Below are 22,851 nucleotides of genomic sequence, written 5' to 3'. Positions count from 1 at the left end.
CCCCCTCCCCCAATCAAGTCCCCCTCCCTCGTCAGCCCAAAGAGCCATCAGGGTTCTCTGCCCTGTGGGAAGTCCAAGGACCACCCACCTCCATCCAGGTCTAGTAAGGTGAGCATCCAAACTGCCTAGGCTCCCACAAAGCCAATACGTGCAATGGGTGAAGTAATTTTTGAGGGGTACTCAAGGCGACCTTTCAGGGGCTCTTGGTCCATCAAACCACATTAGCCTGGAATGAATCCACAGGTTCTCATCCTCTGTGGAAACAAAAGAAGAACCTCTTTTCCAAAGCATCATATCCTTAGGCTCAAATTCTGAAGTCAAGATACCTTTAAAGTATATATGTTGGTTGGTGACTTAGCTCCTTCACAGACAAAAATTTCAAAGAAAACACAACATACATAATTCAGACTCGTGTATATTCCATTTTTACATGGCTTATTTATTTGTACTGTATTACTTTTTCTGTACTCTGCCTCTTTAAAGACTTTGTTTTATTTTTTAAAACCATTTATTTACTTTTATAACTGTCCATACTCTTTTTCTTCTCACCCAAGCCTATGAACATTTATCCAATACTGTGACTCATTTAGAGGTCTTTTATATCTGAATCTGTCCTATTGTGTATCTTTAATTCTTTACTTTGCAGGAGCACTTCTTAAAATGCTAAGCGCTTCTTGAAAACTTGGAAGCTGGAGCATTACTAGATTATATATAGTACTTCCTGCTTGCTCCACACTATCCAACATGGTGGAAGTTTGTTCACCTCTTCTGCAAGCTGTGCACATTGCCTTAGTTTTAAGTTTGCAGCAAGTCTATGTCGAGCCATTAAGCAGTTGTAGGACTCTGCTCACAAACCTCATTTAAATTATCAGCCTCCTGAAAGAGTCAGAGTTTGCACTGGCAGCACAGCCCAGAAATCCTGCATTTTAAACTTATGCGGCTTTTGCTATTGCTGAATCAGGAAGACCTCTTTTAAAGGAACTGCAGCACACACTGCCAGCAAAATTCTGGCTACCAAGAAGCCATGCTTAACTCTGTTCTTCTGTGTCTAGAATTCCTTTTTTAAGCTTTCTCAGGTTTTTCTGTAGATGTGGTTACCCACGTTGGCACGCCAATTTGTTGGATGAGGCTGCTTGTTCGTCCCGGCCACCCAGACCTGAAATAATTACACAGAAACCATATTATTTAAATCACTGCTTGACCCATTATCTCTAGCTTTTTATTTGCTAAGTCTTACATCTTAATTTAACCCATTTCTATTCATTTCTGTATTGCCACGTGGCAGTGACTTACTGGGTAAAGTTCCAGCATCCATCTCTGGTGGAGCTACATGGCTTCTTCTTGACTCCACCTTTCTTCTCTCAGCATTCAGTTTAGTTTTCCCCACCTACCTAAGTTCTGCCCTGCTATAGGTCTAAAGCAATATTTTTATTCATTAATAATAATCACAGCATACAGAGGGGAAATCCCACATTTTCCATTTTTAATCAAAAACTCTTAAAATGCTAATAAAGTATTGAGATTATGGGTATAACTCAGTGATAAAGTACCTGCCTTGCATATGTAAGAGTTTGAGTCTAGAACTGCCCTCCTTTTCATGAAAGAAAATGATCTTAAGAGTTTTACTCTAATGAGAAACCAGGTATTGATACTCTTAAAATAGTGAATAAATAAACTATTTGCTTTGTTTTTACAGGAGTTAACTAAAATTCATTTGTGTTATATCTTATGCACATATTTTTGCATCATAAATTTTTAAAGTATGATGAATGGATTTCATCATGAGTATCCTCAAATCTCTAATCATCAAAATATTATTTTTTCTTTCTCTTTATAGTTTCCGCTTTACCGCCAGCAGTTTTGTTCCATGTTTATAAAAAGAGCACTCTTCATGTGGCGCAACTGGAAGCTGATGTTACTACAGATGATAGTAATTATGGTTGTCACTACATATCTCTTATTATCTCTGCACTTAGATGATAATGATTTACCTGAAAGGGAATTGGATTTGAGTCACTATGGTAGAACCATTGTTCCTTACTCAATTTCAGGGGATTCTGATTTGGCTCTGAATCTCAAAAAGAACCTTAAGATTTTTCTACAGTCAAAGAATCAAAACTTAAGAAAAATAAGAGGTAAGATTCTACTCTATAAAGACTTACTTGTCATTTGCAATGGATTTAACTCTGGTATTTAACTACCCATTTTTTTTGTCATTCTACTAGTCATTGGTATCATAGAGGCAGCTAAATCAGAGGCCAAAGGTAAACTTCAAGACACCTACCGACAAAAGTTAGTTATTCATGGAGATTTTTTTTCTGTATGTGTCTCTGCTAATTGCATCACCCTTTATAAGGATAAGAAAGATGAAACTATGGTACTGCTGTGACATTTAGTGTTCGATTTTTTGTTTGGTTTTTTTTTTTTTTTTTAATTTTTTGTAGCTTTGGTGCCTGACATGGAAATAGCTCTTGTAGACCAGGTTGGCCGTGAACTCACAAAGAGCTGCCTGCCTCTGCCTCCCCAGTGCTAGGATTAAAGGCATGCACCACGACCATCCGGCAGCATTGGATGTTTTATTCTCGTTGAAAGACTACTGATTTCTTCCAGAGCTCTCACAGAATAAGTTACTGATTCCTCTGTATGAAAGCTGTCCTTTTTTATATTAGTCATCCTATAAATCAATGGCTTCATAACCAATTCCTGAAAATGATATAGGTAATTACTTCAACATGTACCCTTGGTAAGAACCGTAACTGCATGTGTTCTCTATGTTATCTTTGGCAGTGCTAAAAATGAGCTTAGCTACCTTGTTCAATATCTTTGCTATGTAACAAGAATAAGACCGAGTCTATGACAAATATGAACTTTGAGTAAGCAATTTTTTATGTCAAGCATTTTAAAACACTGGGCATTAACCAAAAGCACATAACAAACTAGAGTATGACTATTCAAAGAAAATTGTGGGGTCTCTGTAAGAATAAGATTTATAGCACTATAGCTGAGGGTTAGCCCTTTTAACCACTCTCACTGACTCAATAAAAGTCAACAAAAGCCACCAGTGGCCTTGAAGCTATAAAAAAGAAGACACAGGGTTGACCAGTAGGAGCCAGGCATAAAGATAACTGCAAGAATTATTTATTAAATCTAACAGAAATCAGTGAGTATACACTATACAGGATATAGGAAAATATTTACAGAGTTGGTCCTCGTAGGTTACTAAACAAATAAGGAGAAACATTTTTTTAAAAAAAAAAAAAAAAGAGAATAGTGAAGTCCCACTCTGCCCCGAGGCCTTCCTATCCCCTACTACCTCAGAGGAACTCTGAAACACAGGCTGCACCTGCACAGAGGACCAAGAGAGGAACTCTGAAACACAGGTTACAACTACACAGAGTGGACCAAGAAAATGAACCAAGTGAGCAGACCAAGGGAGCAGGCCAAGAGAGTGGACCAAGAGAGACCTCAGTGGCTCTCTGAGACACAGACAGCGACAGTATAAAGCAGACCAAGAACACTTTCCCAAAGACACAGACACCAATTGCAAGGATTGAACCAAGAGGCAAAAACACGCCAGCATCAATTGGAGGAAGAGATGGGTAGGCACCAATGCAAGAATACATTCAACAACCTGAAAAGCAACATGGTAACACCAGAACCCAGTGGTTATACAACAGGCAGACTTGGTCATCCTAACCCAGAAGAAGCAGAAGAAAATGATTTTAAATGTAACTTCATGAGGATGATGGAGACTTTTAAAGAAGAACGGAAAATTTTCCTTAAAGAACTGGAGGAAAAGACAAACAAAAAATTGGAAGAAATTAATAAATCAAAACCAAGAAAAGCAATCAAACAGGTGAGGTAAACAGTTCAAACAGCTGAAGACTTGCAGACTGAAATACAGGCAATAAAGAAAACACAAACTGAGGAAATTCTGGATATGGACAATCTGGGTAAATGAACAGGAACTACAAAGTTAGCATAAGCAACAGAATCCAAGAGATGGAAGAGAGAACTCAAATATTGAAGATACTATAGAGGAAATAGATTCATCAGTCAGAGAAAACATTAAATCCAACAAATTCTTAACACAATACATCCAGGAAATCTGGGACACCATGAAAAGACCAAACCTACGAATAATAGAGATAGAAGAAGGAGAAAAACTGCAGCTCAAAGGTACAGAAAGTATATTCAACAAGATCATAGAAGAAAACTTTCCTAGCCTAAAGAAGGATATCCCTATGAAAGTACAAGAAGCTTACAGAACACCAAAAGGACTGAACCAAAAAAATAATCCCCTTACTGTATAATAATCAAAACATTAAACATACATAATAAAGAAAGAATATTAAGAGATGCAAAGGAAAAAGGCCAAGTTACTTACAAAGGTAAACCTATCAGAATTACACCTGAGTATTCAGTAGAAATGATGAAAGCTGGAAGGTCCTGGACAGAAGTTCTGCAGACACTAAGAGACCACAAATGCAAGCCCAGACTGCTCCAGCAAAGCTATCAGTCACTACCAATAGAGAAAACAAGATATTCCATGAAAAAACTAGATTTAAACAATACCTATCCACAGACTCATCCCTAAAGAAATACTAGAAGTAAAACTCCAACCCAAGGAAACTAACTGCATCCACATAAACACAGGCAACAGATAACCTCACACCAGCAAACCCCCAAAAATTGAAACACACAAACACTACCACAAAAAAATTAACAGAAATTAACAATCACTTGTTATTAATATATCTTATATAGCTGGACTCAATACATCTTTTAAAAGACACAGACTAATTGAATGGTAAAAAATAAAATAAAAAATAGGATCCATCCTACTGCTTTATACAAGAAACAAACTCAAAACTCAAAGACAGAAATTACCTCAGAGTAAAGGGTTGGGAAAATATTTCCAATCAAATGGAACTAAGAAACAAGCAGGAAAGAGCAGGCCTGAGGCAGCAGACTCCACAGGATCAGGACTCAGCCAGTGAGTTGGGCTAGAGCAGGCCTGGTACGCAAACTCCATAGGAGCAGATATAGAGGAGCAACTGCTGAGCAAGTAGGCCAGAGCCAGAGACCATTGTAGTCTGGGCATGAATCTGGGACCTCCGAGGGAGTAGACCTGAGTCAGAACCTCTGTGGGTCTGGCCATGAGTCTGGGACCTCCAAGAGAGTAGATGGGAGCCAGAGACCTTTGTAGGACCAACCCCAACCCAGGGACCTCCACAGGAGCAGATCCAGACCAGGGACATTTACAGAAACAGTTCTGAGACAGCAACCTAGACCAGAGCCGGCCTCAGACAGAAAACTCCACAGGAGAGGAGCAAACCCCGGGAGTACTGAGTGACCTCCAGTAACACAGAATGACCAATGGGTAACTAGAACCATGGCACTGACTGTACCATGAGGGACAACCATTTGAGCCTTGGATCCACTGGCACTTAGAAGATTAATCACCAGAATTACATACAGCCCTGACCACACCAATTAGAGGAAAAGATGAGTAGACAAAGTAAGAACACATGCAACACCACAAAGCAACATGACACCAGTAAAATCTAGAGACCCTACAACAGCAAGACTTGAACAACCAAATATAGATGAAGCAAAAGAAAATGACCTAAAAAATAACTTCAGGAGAATGTTTGAGACTCTTAAAGAGGAAATGAGAAATTCCCTCAAAGAAATGGAGGAAAAGACAAAAAAACCCACAAAACTGGAAAACATCAGTAAATCCCTTAAAGAAAACCAAGAAAAAAACAATCAAACATATGAAAGAAACTATTCAAGACTTGAATAGAGACAATAATAAAATACAAGGTGTGGGAATTATAGAAACAGAAATCATGAGAAAATAATCAGGAGCCACAAATTCAAATATAAATAGCAGAATACAAGATATGGAAGAGAAAAATCGCAAGCACTGAAGATACAATAGAGGAAATAAACTCAGCAGTCAAAGAAAACATTAAATCTAACAAAGCTTAACACAATATATCCAAAAATATAGGACACCATGAAACGACCAAACCTAAGAATAATAGGTATAGAAGAAGTTCAACTCAAAAGCACAGGAAATATATTCAACAAAATCATAGAAGACTTTCCCAACCTAAAGAAAGATATGCCTACAAAGATACAAGAAGTGTACAGAACACCAAACAGACTGGATCAAAAAAAGTCCCCTCACCACATAATAATTAAAACACTAAACATACAGAAGAAAGAAAGATTATTAAGAGCTACAAAGGAAAAAGGCCAAGAAACATATAAAGGCAGAACTATCAGAATTACAGCTGACTTCTCACTGGAGACAATGAAAGCCAGAAAGTCATGGTCAAGCGTTATGCAGACATTAAGAGACCATGGATGTCAGCCCAGACTGCTATACCCAGCAAAACTTTCAATTACCATAGAAGGACAAAAAAAGATATTCCATGACAATACCAGATTTAACCAATACCTAGCCGCAAACCTAGCCCTACACAAAGTACTAGAAAGAAAACTCCAATCCAAAAAAGTTGGCTACATCAACAAAAACACAGACAATTGATGATCTCACAGGAGCAAATACCAGAGAAGGGGGAAAACACACAATTTAACATCACCAACAATGAAAATTAAATTAACAGGAGATAGCAATCACTGGTCATTAATATCCCTTAATATAAGTGGACTCAACTCACCTATAAAAAGACACAGGCTAACAGATTGGATACAAAAACAGAATCCATCCTTCTGCTACATACAAGAAACACACCTCAACCTCAAAAACAGACATTGCCTCAGAGTAAAGAGTTGGGAAAAAATTTCCAATCAGGTGAACCTAAGAAACAAGCTGGTGTAGCTATCCTAATATCTCACAAAATAGACTTCAAACTAAAATCAATCCAAAGAGACAAAGAAGGACATTTCATATGAGTCACAGGAAAGATCCATCAAAAGAAAATCTCAGTACTGAACATCTATTCCCCAAACACAAGGGCATCCTCATCTGTAAAAGAAACACTATTAAAGCTTAAATCATATGTTAAACCCCACACACTAATAGTGGGAGACTTCACTCCACTCTTACAACTGGACAGGTCAGTCAGACAAAAAATTAACAGAGAAATAAGGGAACTAGCAGATGTTATGACTCAAATGGACTTAACAGACATTTATAGAATATTCCATTCAAACTGAAAAGAGTATACATTCTTCTCAGCACCTCATGGAACCTTCTCAAAAATTGACCACATACTCACTAACAAAACAAACCTCAACAGATTGGGATGAAAAATTGGAATAATCCCAAGTAATTATCAGATCACCATGACTTAAAACTAGAATTCAAGAGCAATACTAATTCCAGAAAGCCTACAAACACATGGAAATTAAACAATGATCACCTGAATCATCAATGGGTCAAGGGAGAAATTAAAGACTTCTTAAAATTCAATGAAAATAACTACACAACATAACCAAATTTATGGGACACAATAACAGCATTGTTAAGATGAAAGTTCATAGCACTAAATGCCTACATAAAGAAGCTGGAAAAATAGTGGTGCACAGCTTTAATCCCAGCACCTGGGGAGAAGAGGCAGGTGGATATCTATGAGTTTGAGACCAGCGTAGTCTACATAGTGAGTTCCCAGATAGCCAGGAATTGTCTCAAAAAAATGTTATATTCTTAATCTGTGGTTTGGTTTGTGAATTATACAGTGAGATTATTGTAAGGATTAATGATACTGTGAAATTCTTTTTTAAAAATCCATTGTTAGAATTTGGGAAACAAAATGTTAAGTGGAAAAATAAAAACCCACGACTTTTTTATCCTTCCTTTCCAATACAGGTTCTAGGCAATATACTACCTAGAATGGCTCACTGACATTTTCTGTTTTATCCTAGGTGATATAAATGATTACATATTGGGAAGTAAAGAGTGTCTTAACTTCTGCATTATTGCACTTTCTATTAAAGTTGAGAAAAACAAAACAGTGCTCACTGTTTTCTTCAATAATGAGGCATACCATTCACCTGCAATATCCCTGGCAGTATTAGACAACATTCTTTTTATGACCCTTTCTGGACCTAATGCTTCCATCACTGTCTTCAATAAACCTCAGCCTCACCCTTATAATGGTCCTAACAAAGTGTATGTATGATTTTTCTTTTCTGAAATTGAGTCTTATCATACCTTTGCTGTTTGACCGTACACATTTGAAAAACAGCTAATGCCAGTATTTCCTACCTATATCTCATAGCTTATTTCATATTTTATTTCATCTTTTGTAGGCCTATAAGTGGATTACAAATAGTACAGTGTTTGGCTTTTGGCATTTCTGTGGTGGTGGGGACCTTTAGTCTCCAGACAGTGACTGAAAGGATCAGTCAAGCCAAGGACATCCAGTTCCTGAGTGGTGTGTGTGTGCTCACGTACTGGCTCTCTGCCTTGTTGTGTGACCTCATCTTCTTCTCCATCCCCTCCTGTGTACTACTGGTGAGTATTAGCTGCAGTTGCATCAAGTCTTTTTCCTTCTGTTGTCCATACTAATTTCTACTCAAATGATTGTATCCTAAAATGAAAGTAGTCAAGTAATCTGAAACTACTTTGGCTTACCATGTCAGAGATTTACTATAGACCCTCAAAAAAAAAAAAAAAAAACCCACAAACATACTGCCTCAGATTCTTTCACTGAGGAGAATCATTTCCTGCCATATATTTGTTTAACAATATGCCCTTGTCAAAATCTGCTCTAAAACCTGTTAACTTGCACTGATAAGCTAATTACAACTAGGCCAATGCCTGCTCAGTCCTCTCTGAACGACATAGTTTAGACTCAGGATTTAAGGCCAGCTTCTATTACTGTTCATCCTCCACACTTACAGTCCATGTTTATCAAGGATGATCACCAAAGAAGAATGCGTTTTGACTTGGCAGTCATTTTGAAACACTGAGAATGTGGTCTGGAGAGTATGTATGCAAGAATTATGCCATCTCTTAATGTAATTATTTTATTCACTAGTAAACCATAGCAACCATTATTTTCTTTACGTCTTTTGAGTAAACAGGATGCAAAGACTACATAGTTGAGAGGAATGAGATATGAATAAAATAAGTTAATCCCTTTCTAAATAGAAGGTGTGGAAGACAAATACTGTAAATAATACATTGTCTCAACCCCCACAACATTTACTGTTTCTGTTGACACAGAACTGAAAATAGAATAGTAGAAAGAATACCAACTACCATTAGGAAAGGTGAACTATGAATTACCAACTGGCGATTATAATTTTTGAAAAAAATATCAGTTTGGTTCCCACAAGAAGATTCATATTTATTTATATCATTCATATTTATAGTCCAAGAATGTTTCTGAAGATGACTCAGGGCCTTAACAGCTATAAGAGACTCATGAGCACCAGAGTCCAGGAGGAGTGATTATATGAGAAACAAATAGTGTGTGTTCTGTGTGTTACACAGAGAAGGCTCAAGGTGGAAAGAGGAGCACTTTTTTTTTTATATGCAAGGCTAGCTACTATTGCCAATGCCAGTCTCTGGTACATAGTTCATGTCCAATAGACATGGGCAAGAGAAGCTCACCATCTTGTTGAGGATCTATTTTCAAATCTTTCACTAATTCGGGTCTGCTACCTAACTTTATAATCTCTCCTCTATGCAATATGACAGCAGAAGCTGTCAACCCTGGTGATCTTAGTTCAATCTCCAGGACCTGCATAGTGGAATGAGAGAGCTGGCTCCTGCAAGTTGTCCTCTGATGTCTACATGCCCACACACTATAAATTAATTGAAAAATTTAATCTAAAATCAATTGAACTTGAATCTTTTCATGTCCATGCTTAGTGCTTAGGTATTACTTTTGTTGTGGTTCTTAAAACTTGGCTGACATACTTATATTATTTCCTGAGTGGAAGATAAAAAGCAAGATATAAACAGAAGCATATATTTTCAACATTTATACCAATATTACTATGTATGGCTAATGACCAATGTTATTTCTCATGTTTGTCTTTATGTAACACCGCAAACATTTGACATGACCCATCATATTTATAGACAGAAAACTGAGGCTCAGAGAAGTTACTGCTCTACTTTTAACCACCTAGGACAGTCAGAACTTCAGAGTTACTCTTAAACCCATTGTCACGCATATTCAGAGTCATTCTGAAAAGTATGTTCAGTTTATTTCTGTTGCCATATTCACAGTTAGCTCCTTTTTAATTCTTGAGATTATAATTAATGTCAATTCCCCCTTCTCTTTCCTCCCTTGAAACTTTCCCATATATTCCCTCTTACTGTCTTACAGATTCAATGGCCTCTTTTTTCCTTTTATTGTTGATGTATATGTGCATGTACGTGTGTCTGCCTATCTGTCTGTCTGTCTGTATTCCTAAATACATAAATACAACCCTCTTGGTCTGTATACTGTTACTTATGTACCTATGTTTTTAGGACTGACCATTTGGTATTGGATAACAGATTAGCATTCTCTTCCCTGGGGAAGACTAATTCTCTCACTCTTAGCATCCCTTGGTAGTCTGTAGTTCTTTGTCTAGGGATAAGGCCTCCTGAGCTTTCCCTACATCCACTTTAGGATGTCTATTAGTATGTCCTTATTCAACACATGTTTAGGCATTCATGATAGTAAGAATTTGTGGGTTTATGGCTTCTGACATTAGTAGGAGACACAATCTCACAGCAAACTCCCTGTTCCTCGGTCTCTTAACAATATTTCCATTCCTTTCAAAGTGATCCCTGAGCTTTAACTGCGTGAGAAACGTTGTATCATTTGGGACTGGGCTCCACATTCTACATTTTGATTAATTGTGGTTTTCTATAATTGTCTCTATCTGTTGGAGAGTTTCCTTGGTGAGGGGTTAGGACTACATTTATAAACGACAAACATTTAGAGTGCAGTTACTTTTATGCTGGTGGCTGTTGAAGATCCATGACTTCACTAACCTTGAGTAGTTGGGTAGGTTCCCAGCATAAGGTAAGATTGCCTTCTTTTTTGTTTGTTTTGAGAAAAGGTTTCTCTGTGCAACAGCCCTAGTTATCCTTCTTGTTGAGTGGGTCTTAAATGTAATTAAAGAGCTCTTGCTTACCACCAAGGTATGCTTGCTAATCTGGTCGACGTTGCAGTTCTTAGGTGTGATAGCTGGGTAAAACTACTGGTTCCTTCCCTCCTTTGGATACCTTATGGTAAATAAAAGCTAGTCATCAGGGAAGAGCACTGGGTCAGATCCAGTTCAGCACCTCTGGACCTTGTGTCTGAAGTGCATGATGTCTTTGGGAATAGGGACACACCTTCCATATCTGAAGGGGGATTAGAACCAATGGCAATAGCAATAAGTTATATAATGTTTTAGGAGTCTCTTGGACAGCCTGAGCCAACAACTCAAAAAGGGTTTTCTCATGCCTAGTGTTAGGGACTTTGATAGGTGGTCTATGGCTATAGGAGGGACTATTGTCAGCCCAGATGAGATTTTTTTTTAACTATGTATATTTTAAAAATAGTTTAAATAAAAAAGTTATATTTAACAAAATATCCTTACTTTTATTTTATCCTCTTTCGTCTGTATCTCCCTCTTGCCTAATTAGAGCTCCTATTTTCCCACTTCACCCTTTAGATAACTTGTGCCCTCCTATTCCTCTCTCTATCCTCCCACACTAAACAGTTGTCCAATTTTACTTTCCTGGTTTCTGTAGTTACTACAGGTTATATATTAATATATAAGTATTTGGAACTATGAACTTCAAATGAGAGAGAACGTATAAGATTTATCTTTCTGTTTCTGGTTTGCCTCATACAATGTAATACTTTCTAGTTCCATCCATTTAACCTACAAATTCCCTTTTTCCTTACAGCTGTATAGTATTCTGTAGTCTGTATGTAACACAATTTCTTTACCTATTCATCAGTTTTAAGACATATAGGTTGTTTCTATTTCCTAGCTGTTGTGAATAGAACAGCATTGAACATGGCTTAGCAAGTAAATGTGAAATAAGATAGCGAGTCCTTCAGGACTGCTGTAGCTAGGTCATAGACAGCGAGTCCTTCAGGACTGCTGTTGTTAGGTCATAGGGAGATTTTTTTTCTTTTTTTTAGTTTTTGGTTTTCCACCAATTTCTCAAACAGTTCGCAATCCCTCCAACAGTGGATGAGGGTTTGGTTCTCCCCACATCCCCTCCAGCAGTCCTTGCCATTCTGACTGAGGTAAGAAGAAATCTAAAGTCATTTTGAGTTGCATTTCCCTAATTAATGGAGATGATGAAATTTCTGTGAGATATTACTTAGCCATTTTTAAGGGTTGTTTGAGGGTTTTTTTGTTTGTTTGTTGTTTTGTGTTTGTTTTGTTTTCTTTATTTGGATGATTTGTCTGGGTTGTGGTTTTTGGCTCTGGGGTTTTTTTTTTGAGTTATTTATATTTTCTTGGTATTAATCCTTTGTTGAATGTACAGCTGACAAAGATTCTTTTCTACTCTCTGGGTTTCCTCTTCACCTGATCATTTCTTTAAAAAAAAATAAATAATAACTTTTTTCATTTATTTTACATACCAACCAGTTTCCCCTCCTTCTGTTCCTCCTATCCCCACTCCATTCTCATCTACCCCCTCCCCATCCACTCCTCCATCTCCATTCAGAAGGGGACAGACCTCCCATGGGCTTGCACAAAGCATGGCACATCAAGTTGAGGCAGGACCTAGATCCTCCCCTTAGGTCAAGGTGAAACCAGGTAATCCAGCATGGGGAATGTGTTATCAAAAGCCAACTAAGTCCCAGGGAGATGTCCTGCTTTCACTGTTAGAAGCCTTACTAAGAGATCAAGCTGCATGATTGTCACACAGCGGTTGGCACACATGTGCAGAGAGCCTCGGTCGATCCCATTCAGGCTCCCTGACCATTGATCCAGCATCCACGACTCCCACAAACTCAGGTCAGCTGTCTCTGTGGGTTCTCCCATCATGATCCCCCTGGCTGGTACAATCCCTCCTCCCTTTCTTCTGCAAGACTCTTGGAGCTCAATGTGGTGCTTGTCTGTGGATCCTTGCCTCTCCTTCCACCAGTTACTGGATATAGTATCTCTGATGGTAATTAGGGAAGTCACCAATCTGCTGAGTAGATGGCCAGTTCAGGCACCCTCACCGTCATTGCTACAAATCTTAATTGGGGTCATCTGATGTAGGAATGTCATCTGTCTATATGTTACTTTCATTGGTTAATAAAGAGACTGCCTTGGCCTTTTAATAGGGCAGAATATTAGGTGGGCAGAATAGACAGAACAGAATGCTGGGAAGACAGGAAGTGAGGCAGACACCATGATTCTTCGACCCAAGACTGATGTAGGCTAGAATCTTTCCCCATAAGCCACCACCTCGTGGTGCTACACAGATTATTAGAAATGGGTTAATCAAGGTGTAAGAGTTAGCCAATAAGAGGCTGAAACTAATGGCCCAGGCAATGTTTAAAAGAATACAATTTGGGGGCTGGAGAGATGGCTCAGAGGTTAAGAGCACTGACTACTCTTCCTGAGGTCCTGAGTTCAATTCCCAGCAACCACATGGTGGCTCACAACCACCTGTAATGAGATCTGGTGCCCTCTTCTGGTGTGCAGACAGAACGCTGTATACATAATAAATAAAAATTAAAAAAAATGTTAAAAAAAGAATACAATTTGTGTGCTATTATTTCTGGGCATAAGCTAGCCGTGCAAGAGCGGGCGGGACGAAAAGTAGGCCTGCTCACCTCATCACTACAGTCATCCTGTGGGTTCCTGTTGTTTCTCTGACCCCAGATTTCTCCCTAACCCCAAAATGTGCCCCCATCAAGACATCTCTTTTGTTACTCTTCACTTCCATCCTGCTTCCAATCCCCCTACCACACCTAACCCTCCCATTTCTCCATCCCCCCAAACTGCTGTGCCTAGTTTACTCAGGAGAACTTTTCTACTTCCCCTTCCCAGGGAAATCCATGCATACCTTTTTGGACTCTCCTTGTTATCTAACCTCTCTGGGGCTGTGGATTGTAGGTTGATTATCCTATACTTTATTCTTAATAACCACCTATAAGTAAGTTCATACCATGTTTGTCTTCCTGGGTCTGGGTTACCTCACTCAGAATGATTTTTTTTTCTATTTCCATCCATTTGCCTGCAAATTTCATGAGGTCACCATTTTTTACAGCTGAGTAGTACTCAATTGTGTAAATGTACCACATTTTCTTTATCCATTCTTCAATTGAGGGGCATCTAGTTTGTTTCCAGGTTCTGGATATTATGAATAAGGCTCTTGTGAACATAGTTGAACAAGTTCCCTTGATATATGATTGCACATCCTTTGGGTATATGTCTAAAATTGATATAGCTGGGTCTTGAAGTAGATTGATTAACAATTTTCTAAGAAATCACCTTACTGTTTCTTTAGCTAGGCAGATTTTTTTTTAGTTTTATAAAGCTTTTTTATAAAAGTTTTTAAAGTTTAGTTTTACAAAGACTCACATGCCAAAATTCTAGGGCAAATGAAGTCCTGTTCAGAAAGTACTTTTCTACACCTATACATGGAAGGCACTACCCTGGGTTTCTACTAGCAATTTCAGTGTTTCTGGTTTCACACTTAGGTCTTGATCATTTGGAATTAGATTTTGTACAAAGTGATAGATACAGGTCATATCACTCTCCTGCATGTAGGCATTCAGTATTGCAAGCACTATTTGCTGAGTAGCCCACCCCAAAGCAATCCACAGTGTTCGGGCGCCACTGTGGATTGCGTTGGGGTGGGCTACTCAGTCTAGGGGTTGTAACCCACCCCGCAATCCAGTTACTCCAGGGTCTCGGAGGGGCGCTACCTGGAAGGGAGTGAGCTAAGACAGAAGAACGAGGCCAAGCAACTTTGTCAAGGCCTCCGTTTATTAGGGACGGGTTACAGTTTATATATGGTAAGGAATGGGGGGCAGGGTAACTGGATTCTTGCCGCGTGGTTCCGGTCACGTAGGCCAGGCTACACTCGGACAGACAGATAGGGCCAGGAAGTCACGAGTTGCCACACCTGGTTCCCTGGGTAGCTGGAATGTGAGGTGTATTCTGCTAATAGATTAACAGTTAATTGGATGAGGGGCAGGTTTTCTCAATAGAACACAATTATGGGTGTGAGGTTCTCTGCAGACTCCCCAGGGTGATGGTTCCTGTAATGATTGGGGGGAAATGGCTCCTGACAGAAGCTTCTGTCTTTTCTCTGGTGGTCATCTTTTGCATCTTTTTCAGATTTATGTAACTGAAGTTATGTGTCCTCATGTTTGAATCTTAAGTTGTGTTCCATTGATATACATGTCTGGTTTTGTGCCAATGTCATATTGTTTTTATTACTATAGTCCTACAATATATCTGCAATAGTAATCTCTCCAGAGTTGTTATGGGTTTTTTTTTTTCAGGATTATTTTGGTCATTTGGGCTTTTTGTGATTCTAAATAAATTTTAGGTGTTTTTTTTCTATTTCTGCAAAGAATAAGATGGGAGTTTTTGATTGGGGTTGCACTGAATCTGTAAATAGCTTTTGGTAAAATGGTTATTTTCACAATGTCAATTATTCCAAATTCATGAGCAAAGAATTTCTTTCCATTTTCTAGTGTCTTTCTCTATATCTTTTTTGTCTTTGATCATGGCTGTGGGAAGTACAGCCTATTTCAAAGAGAAGAAAAATGGAAAGAGGAACTCAATTACTGTGCTCATTGTAATATTCTCAGTTGGGAAATAGTTCACCTAAGTTCACACTAAAGCTTAAATGTGACCCAAATTGGTAGTTAATCATTCTGGCCTAGTTGAAACAGTGTCTATGCACAGTATCCTTCACCTTGCTTTTACCCCTCTATTCTCTGTCCCAGGGTGTATTCAGAGTCTGCCAAGTGGATGCATTTGTTGTGAGTTACAACTTTGTGGACATAATGCTGATTTTCATGCTGTATGGCTGGTGTGTGGTTCCTCTCACGTATCTTGGAAGCTTCCTGTTCCAGAGCAGCACCACTTCCTACATCAAGCTCACACTGTTTAACTACTTCTCAACTATTTTCAGTATTGTCATTTCTACTCTACTGAAATTTTATGGTAAGAACACCATATAATTTTCCCCCTTCCCAGAAAATACATTGAATAAATGGGGATAAAATGACATAGGAATTAAAAAAATAACTGATAAACACTTTTCAATTATCTGAAAACCTATGATTTTGGAAACATCAAATATTTGTTGAGTAGGTATATGGGAGATGAAGGAAAGGGAGGAGGAAGAAAAAGAGAAAGTGACAGGCGTGGTTGACCGGTAGTTAGAATTAACCAGACCAGCTCAAAAACAAGGAATATAATTTGAAGGCGAAGGCGTAAGTCAAAAACAATCCCACACCAGTTTAGAATTATGATTAATAGAATGGTTATTTATTTAAAGGGGAAAAAACTTACAGATCACCGTCCCAGACAACAGCCCTCTGCGCAATCAGGAAGGGAGTCTAGTCGCCGGAAGTGGAGCAGGAAGTAAGAGAGAGTGAGAAGGGAAGCGGCCGCTTTTTTTTAAAGGGAGAGAGACGACATCCCAATGGGCTGGTGCTGGTATCTCAGCGGCTATTGGCTGGAGGAGCGGAAGGACCTCCCGCAACAATAATTTAATAATTGGGAAAAAGAGAAACTCACACAACCGGGGTCCAGCAAGCACCATGCGCAGCTGAGACAGAGAGACAAAACAAGGGGCAGGCACCTAGGTCCTTATTCCTTGGCCCCAGGCAGCCATACCCTAGCCAAATGTGATTGGCTGAGCTTCCCCATCATCTCCCTTTTTTGTCTAAACAGGATCAAACCAAACCCAATACAACTATATACAATAGGAATAGATAACCAAATATAAAATTACAAGCAACAAACAATATTAAGCAAGAAACATATAACAAAAGTTTTACTAAGCATACTATTTCAAGGAGTTTAAATAATGTATTAAAATTAAGTTTAGCTAAATCATGAGGAAGGTAACTACAATTATCTAATCTTCAACTCCATCAAAGATCTGAGAAGGGAAGTAATATTACTTGATCAACCAGGAAGTACAAACGAGAAACTTTAAAATGTGCAACAAATGACAGAGACAACTGACTACCTGGGCAATCACCCAAAGTCTCATTTGCAATGTTGAAGCAACCAACTTTGGCTAAGGTCTAACATAACTGACATACCATTTTCAAAGGCAAAAAAACTTTTTAGAACTATCTTAAACTGCCTTGGCAGGATAAGACAATCCTGTTTTTATCCATTTATGGATACTCTGTATCTCTGTCAGTGGTTGAGATATGGGCTTTTCTTTGCCCAAAGGCCAGTTCTGCCAAGAAGAAGACAAGCGTTTCCTGATGGTAACAGGTTGCCCTGTCTATCTCTTGTTGATCTACATTCATTTGTCCAGTGTCTACCTTTTCCACATCTCCTCTATAAACCTGAAGGCTGAGTCAAATGTAATGTAATGTATTCATTGTATGCAAGACCCATTCCTCCAAGGGGGCTGATCTGATCTTTAAAGGCCCCAGGATCCTTTTGCACTCTATGTTGGCATTGTCATAAGCCAAAGATTCAATTATTATACGTCTGGCTTCTGGATCAGTTATCCCTATTTGTACGCCCTTAGTTAGTCTTTGTAAAAAGTCACTAAAGGGTTCTCTCTGGCCCTGTTTAACCCTGAGATATGATTCCATTCTCTGTCCTGGGTCCTGAGCCCCATCCCAAGCCTTTAAAGCTGCTGTGGCACATACGGATAAGATGTGGTCATCATAAAGAGCTTGGTCCTGGGGATCAGAGTAAAGTCTGACACCTAGAATTTGATCTAGGGAAATCTCAGTTCCTTTCACTCTTTCCTGCTGTTCTAAAAATCTAACCTCCTCTTTGAAAAGGCATCTCCAATACAATTGAGGGCTGCTTTCTAGGACAGCTGTTAATTGAGCCCAGTCATGAGGTGTGGCCTTGTTACTGATAGCCCAGGCTTTGACCATCTCTCTAACAAAGGACGAATATAGTCCATAATTCACAAGCACTTGTTTAATTTCTTTCAGATTACTCATTCGTACAGGCTCCCATGTATGTTCCTTGATGACCTTAGGGTATTTGGTCCCAGCTACCTTTTCTGATGTTATTACTGGAAAGGCAGGTAGAACTCTGGGGAAGCTATCCCAGAGAGTTTTATGTACGGACAGAGTTAAATTTTGCCTTTCTACCTTTTGCTCCTGTTCGTCGAAGTCTATAATTTCCTCAGTCTTTTCAAATCTGTTTCCATTGCCCTCTGCAAGGCCTGAATCTCCTGTCCAGTATTATTCTCTAATGCCTTCATTGAGGATTCTAAGGTATGAAGTCTGTCCATTAGAGATAATATCTCATCCTTGGACATAATCTTCATGGCATGTATAGTGCCTTCTTGGATGTCTGATTAATACATTCAGCAGTTCAAATCCTCTCAAATAATGTTTCAGCACCTACAGTCATGGACTAGATTTTATGAGCCAAATCAGCCATTTCCTCCTCCAGAGCAGCGAATTTCTCCTTAAATGAATTAATATTAGACTGTACCTTTTCAAAATTTAGCTCAGTTGACCAAGTCATATTAGACAAAGATCTAGTCTCCTCCTTGAGAACTCCAGTCTCTTTCTTGAGGAGGTTGGTGTCAGTCTGAATTGTTTAAAATTACCTCAGCCAACTGAAAATTGTCAGACAAGATGGTTGTGCCCTCCTTAGATTTTCAACTTCTTTTCTAAGAATCCTGAATTCAGTCTGAAAAGACTGCATCATTTTCCTATTGTCAAACCATATTATGAAAAAGCCATAAAATACAAGAAAAAAAGGTGAATCCCAGAAATAGCCACGTGAGAGGGGTGTCATTCGCATCTTGTAAGACCTCCCACATGGAGTAAGTGAAAAGGCTATGAAAGCCTTGGAGGGTTAGGTTGTCTGACATTTTTCCTTAAATTTAAAATAATTCTTACCTGTGGTTTAATCAAATCAGCAAGAGTAGGTGCAATAACTGTTGCCTGTCAGTAGGTGGTGGGGTGCACCTGAATCCACGTGGCAGGCGAATGAGAACAGGAGAAGAAATTCTGAAATATATACTCAAATCCAGAGGTTAAACTCATAGACCGTGTGCTGTATGAATCACCCGCTACGATAGCTGTAGAGTCGGGCACAGCCAGGCGCCTGTTGTAATGACAGAGCCACCGCCACAGCGGGGCTCTGGGCCACACCCAGGCACATGGACATTCGTGCTCCCTCTTTGGCGCCTGTGGCGGCCTGCAGCCAGGCAGGGCAAGAACGAACAAGGGAGCACAGCACAGAAGACCAGCAGGGGAAGAGGGGGGATGGTCTGTGCGGAGGAGAGGCCTTCCGCCATGGGCGACAAAGCGGACCCCCTCCCCACGGCCACGGGAGAAAGCTGTACGGCAGGGGCGCGAGATTTGGTGCGGGTATCTAGAGCCTTAAAGGGCTCCAAAAAAGCCCCAAGGTCGGGCGCCAAATGACGGGTGTGGTCGACCCATAGTTAGAATTAACAGACCAGCTCAAAAACAAGGACTATAATTTAATAATTGGGTAAATGAGAAACTCACATGACCGGGGGAGGGAGGTCCAGCGAGCACCACGTGCAGCCGAGAGAGGCAAAACAAGGGGCGGGCACCTGGATCCCCAGGTCCTTCTTCCTTGGCCCCAGGTGGCCACACTCTAGCTAAATGTGATTGACTGATCTTCCCCATCAAGAAAGGAAAAGGAAAACAAAGAATAAAAAGGAAGGAGAGCAGATGCTAGGAAGTCACCTTTATCATAATCTACTCATTTGTGTGATTAATTCTGTTATTTTTCCACAAGTTATCTAGGTGGGTACATTTAGCAACAAATGCTGTGGTCTTAAGGATTGTCTAATAGTTTGTCTAAGAATGGCTTAATTATTTGAGGGGAAATTGGTTTTTATGAGGAGGTTCACTACTTTTCTAATAACTAAAACTAATATATTATTTTTTTAATTACAGATAATGATGTTTCTGACTTCATCCGCAACCTTATAAATACAGCTTTAATGATACTGCCCGGTTACAACTTCGCAATGAGTATCAGCAGGTATTTTGATGACTATGAGGTAAAAGCACTGTGTGCTAAGAAATTCAGAAGGACTTACATGGACTGTAGTGATCTGTGTGAGTATTGGGAACTCTTCTGGCCCATAAAAACACTATATTCCGTTTTACTTTCTACACTTCTACTAAGGTTATGTAAAGTAAGAAAAACCTGGTTTTCTTCCAGTTGAGTAGAATGAACTGAGTAGCAAATTGAAACATACTAAACCTGTTCAATAAAATGTATGCAGAAAGTTGCTCAAATTTTGGGAAACTTATGGACAGAAGAGGGATTTACAAACCTCAAGTTAGGCATGACCAGAGAGCACCTGGTGACATCACATTGTAGTTAAACTGTTAAGACTACAGGATAAAGAATATTGAAAACTTGGCGGACAATGAGGGCTGCCGAGAAGCCAAGGACAATGGCACTGGGTTTTGATCCTACTTCATGTTCTGGCTTTGTGGGAGCCTAGCCAGTTTGGATGTTCACCTTCCTAGACCAGGATGGAGGGGGGAGGACCTTGGACTTTCCACAGGGCAGGGAACCCTGACTGCTCTTCAGACTGGAGAGGGAGGGAGAGAAGAGTGGGAGAAGGGGGAAGGAAAAGGGAGAGAGGGAGGGAAATGGGAGGCAGGGAGGAGGCAGATAAAAAAAAATTATATTACAAAAAAAATGAATATTGAAAACTGCAAGAGAGGATTTCCAAATTACTTACAATGACTAATCCATCAGAATTATATCATACATCTCAATAGAAACCCTGGAAGCCATAAACACATGGTACAATAGATGTGTTTGAAGCACTGGGAGTAAATTAACTGATAACAAAATTTACTGTATTTTTCCAAGTTAACTTCTACAATCAATAGACATTGAAGACCTTCTAAGACAAAGCAATTCATGACCCCATAAAAGAGCACTGTAGAAAACACTTCAATAACCCTTATATATGGGTAAATAAGAAAGGCAGTCATAATCATGGGAACTCAGGAAAGCATTTATTTATGAAAGGAATCATAAATGAGAACTAAGAAAGAAGTAAAAGCGGTCAGCTAAGTAAGTAAGTAAGTGAGTAAGACCATTAAGCTCTAAGATGAATAAGAGAGAAAGAAAAGAATAAGCCGGGCAGTGGTGGCGCACGCCTTTAAGCCCAGCACTCGGGAGGCAGAGGCAGGTGGATCTCTTTGAGTTCGAGGCCAGCCTAGTCTATAAGAGCTAGTTCCAGGACAGGAACCAAAAGGCTACGGAGAAACCCTGTCTTGAAAATCAAAAAAATAAAAATAAAAAAATAAACAGTATTAAAACAAACCAGAACAACAACAATCATAAATGTTAATAGTCTAATTTCTCCAATTAATAGGTTCAGTTTAGCTGACTGAATTTGAAAACAAGATCCAAATGTGTATTATCACCAATAGACACTTTGAAAGATACATGCAGACTAACAGTGAAGGCATAGGGGAAAACATACTGTGAGAGCACAAGCCAGTGGCATGCTTATGGATGGTATGGACTGTGATCCCAAAGAATTTTAGTTGTAAGTTTACATCAGTATAATAGATGCCTAAGAGAGCAACTCGGGATTGCCAGTGGTAACCTCTTGGTTCTTTCAGTGCTCCAGCTGCCTTCTGAACAGTTTCAAAAGCATTTAAATTCATATGGTCACCTAGAGTAAGAGTATATATTTTGATTTTTAAAAAGTACATTTTAAATAAAAAGCTAGTCGATATATATAAAGACAGCCACTGCATACTCACAAAGGGAGCAGACTGTCAAGAAGATCTATAAGGTTACTGAGATGCCTCACAGGTAAGGGTAAGGGTACTATTGAACATAACAACCTGTATTTTGTTCCCAAGGAGCGAACCAACTCCTACAAGTTACATGGTACACATGTTCTTATACATATATACACAGAAACATGCATAATAAGTAAATGTTAGAGTTTTAATTTAAAAACCTGCAACAATGATAAACACATTTCGACTAAGTACCCAGTGTCATAAAAACAAACAATGGATTGGTCTAGATTCAACAATAGTGAATGGCTTCAAAACACTCCTATTATCGATAGATTATTCAGACCTACCCCCTAAAAAAAACAATAGACAAATGATTCAGTGACAGTAGACATAAAACGACAATTTCATGAAAAGGCCATAGAATACTTATTTTCCTTAGCAGCCAATTGATCCTTCTATAAAATCACATTACAATCCATAAAGCAAATACTAAGAAATGTAAGAGAATAAAAGCAGTTTCTTGCATTTTAAAATAACAAGTCAATAACAAAAGAACTGTACAATATGAGGAGATTAGTACTCTTAAATGATCAGTGAGTTATAACATGCTTAAATAATGAGTCCCTGAGAAACTCATAGAGCAAATTTGAAAGTCCTAGAAGCAAGTGAAAATACAAGTACAACTTACCAGAACCTTTGAGATACAGCAAAATCCATTAGAAGTGGAAAGTGTATACCTATGAATGCCTGCATTTTTTTTATTTTTATTGAGTTCTACATTTTTCTCTGCTTCCCTGCCTGCCTCTCCCCACCCCTTCAGCCCTTTCCCAAGGTCCCCATGCTCCCAATTTACTCAGGAGATCTTGTCTTTTTCTACGTTCCATGTAGATGCCTATATTTTTATAAAAAGAACTTAAGAGAATTCTTGAATAAATAACCTAATGGTGTATCTTAAGGTTATAGAAAATCAAAATAA

At 39.0% G+C, this 22,851-nt stretch overlaps 1 protein-coding gene across 1 annotated transcript in view; it reads left to right on the top strand.

The window, feature by feature from the left end:
- The window catches only part of LOC126502276 (phospholipid-transporting ATPase ABCA3-like), a 114,815-nt gene that overhangs the window by 66,832 nt on the left and 25,132 nt on the right, over window positions 1-22,851 (top strand). The window contains exons 18-22 of the mRNA XM_050143146.1: window positions 1,838-2,135; window positions 7,903-8,149; window positions 8,290-8,494; window positions 15,894-16,113; window positions 20,046-20,210. Coding sequence (XP_049999103.1) covers window positions 1,838-2,135; window positions 7,903-8,149; window positions 8,290-8,494; window positions 15,894-16,113; window positions 20,046-20,210 — 1,135 coding nt within the window. The remainder of the gene's footprint in view (window positions 1-1,837; window positions 2,136-7,902; window positions 8,150-8,289; window positions 8,495-15,893; window positions 16,114-20,045; window positions 20,211-22,851) is intronic.

The sequence above is a fragment of the Alexandromys fortis genome, unplaced genomic scaffold (assembly GCF_014885135.2).
Source record: "Alexandromys fortis isolate MF-2015 unplaced genomic scaffold, M_Fortis_MF-2015_v1.1 scaffold_45, whole genome shotgun sequence".
NCBI classification, from domain to species: Eukaryota; Metazoa; Chordata; class Mammalia; order Rodentia; family Cricetidae; genus Alexandromys; species Alexandromys fortis.
Note: the sequence above shows the minus strand (reverse complement) of the source record. Positions and strands in the feature narration are given on the sequence as shown.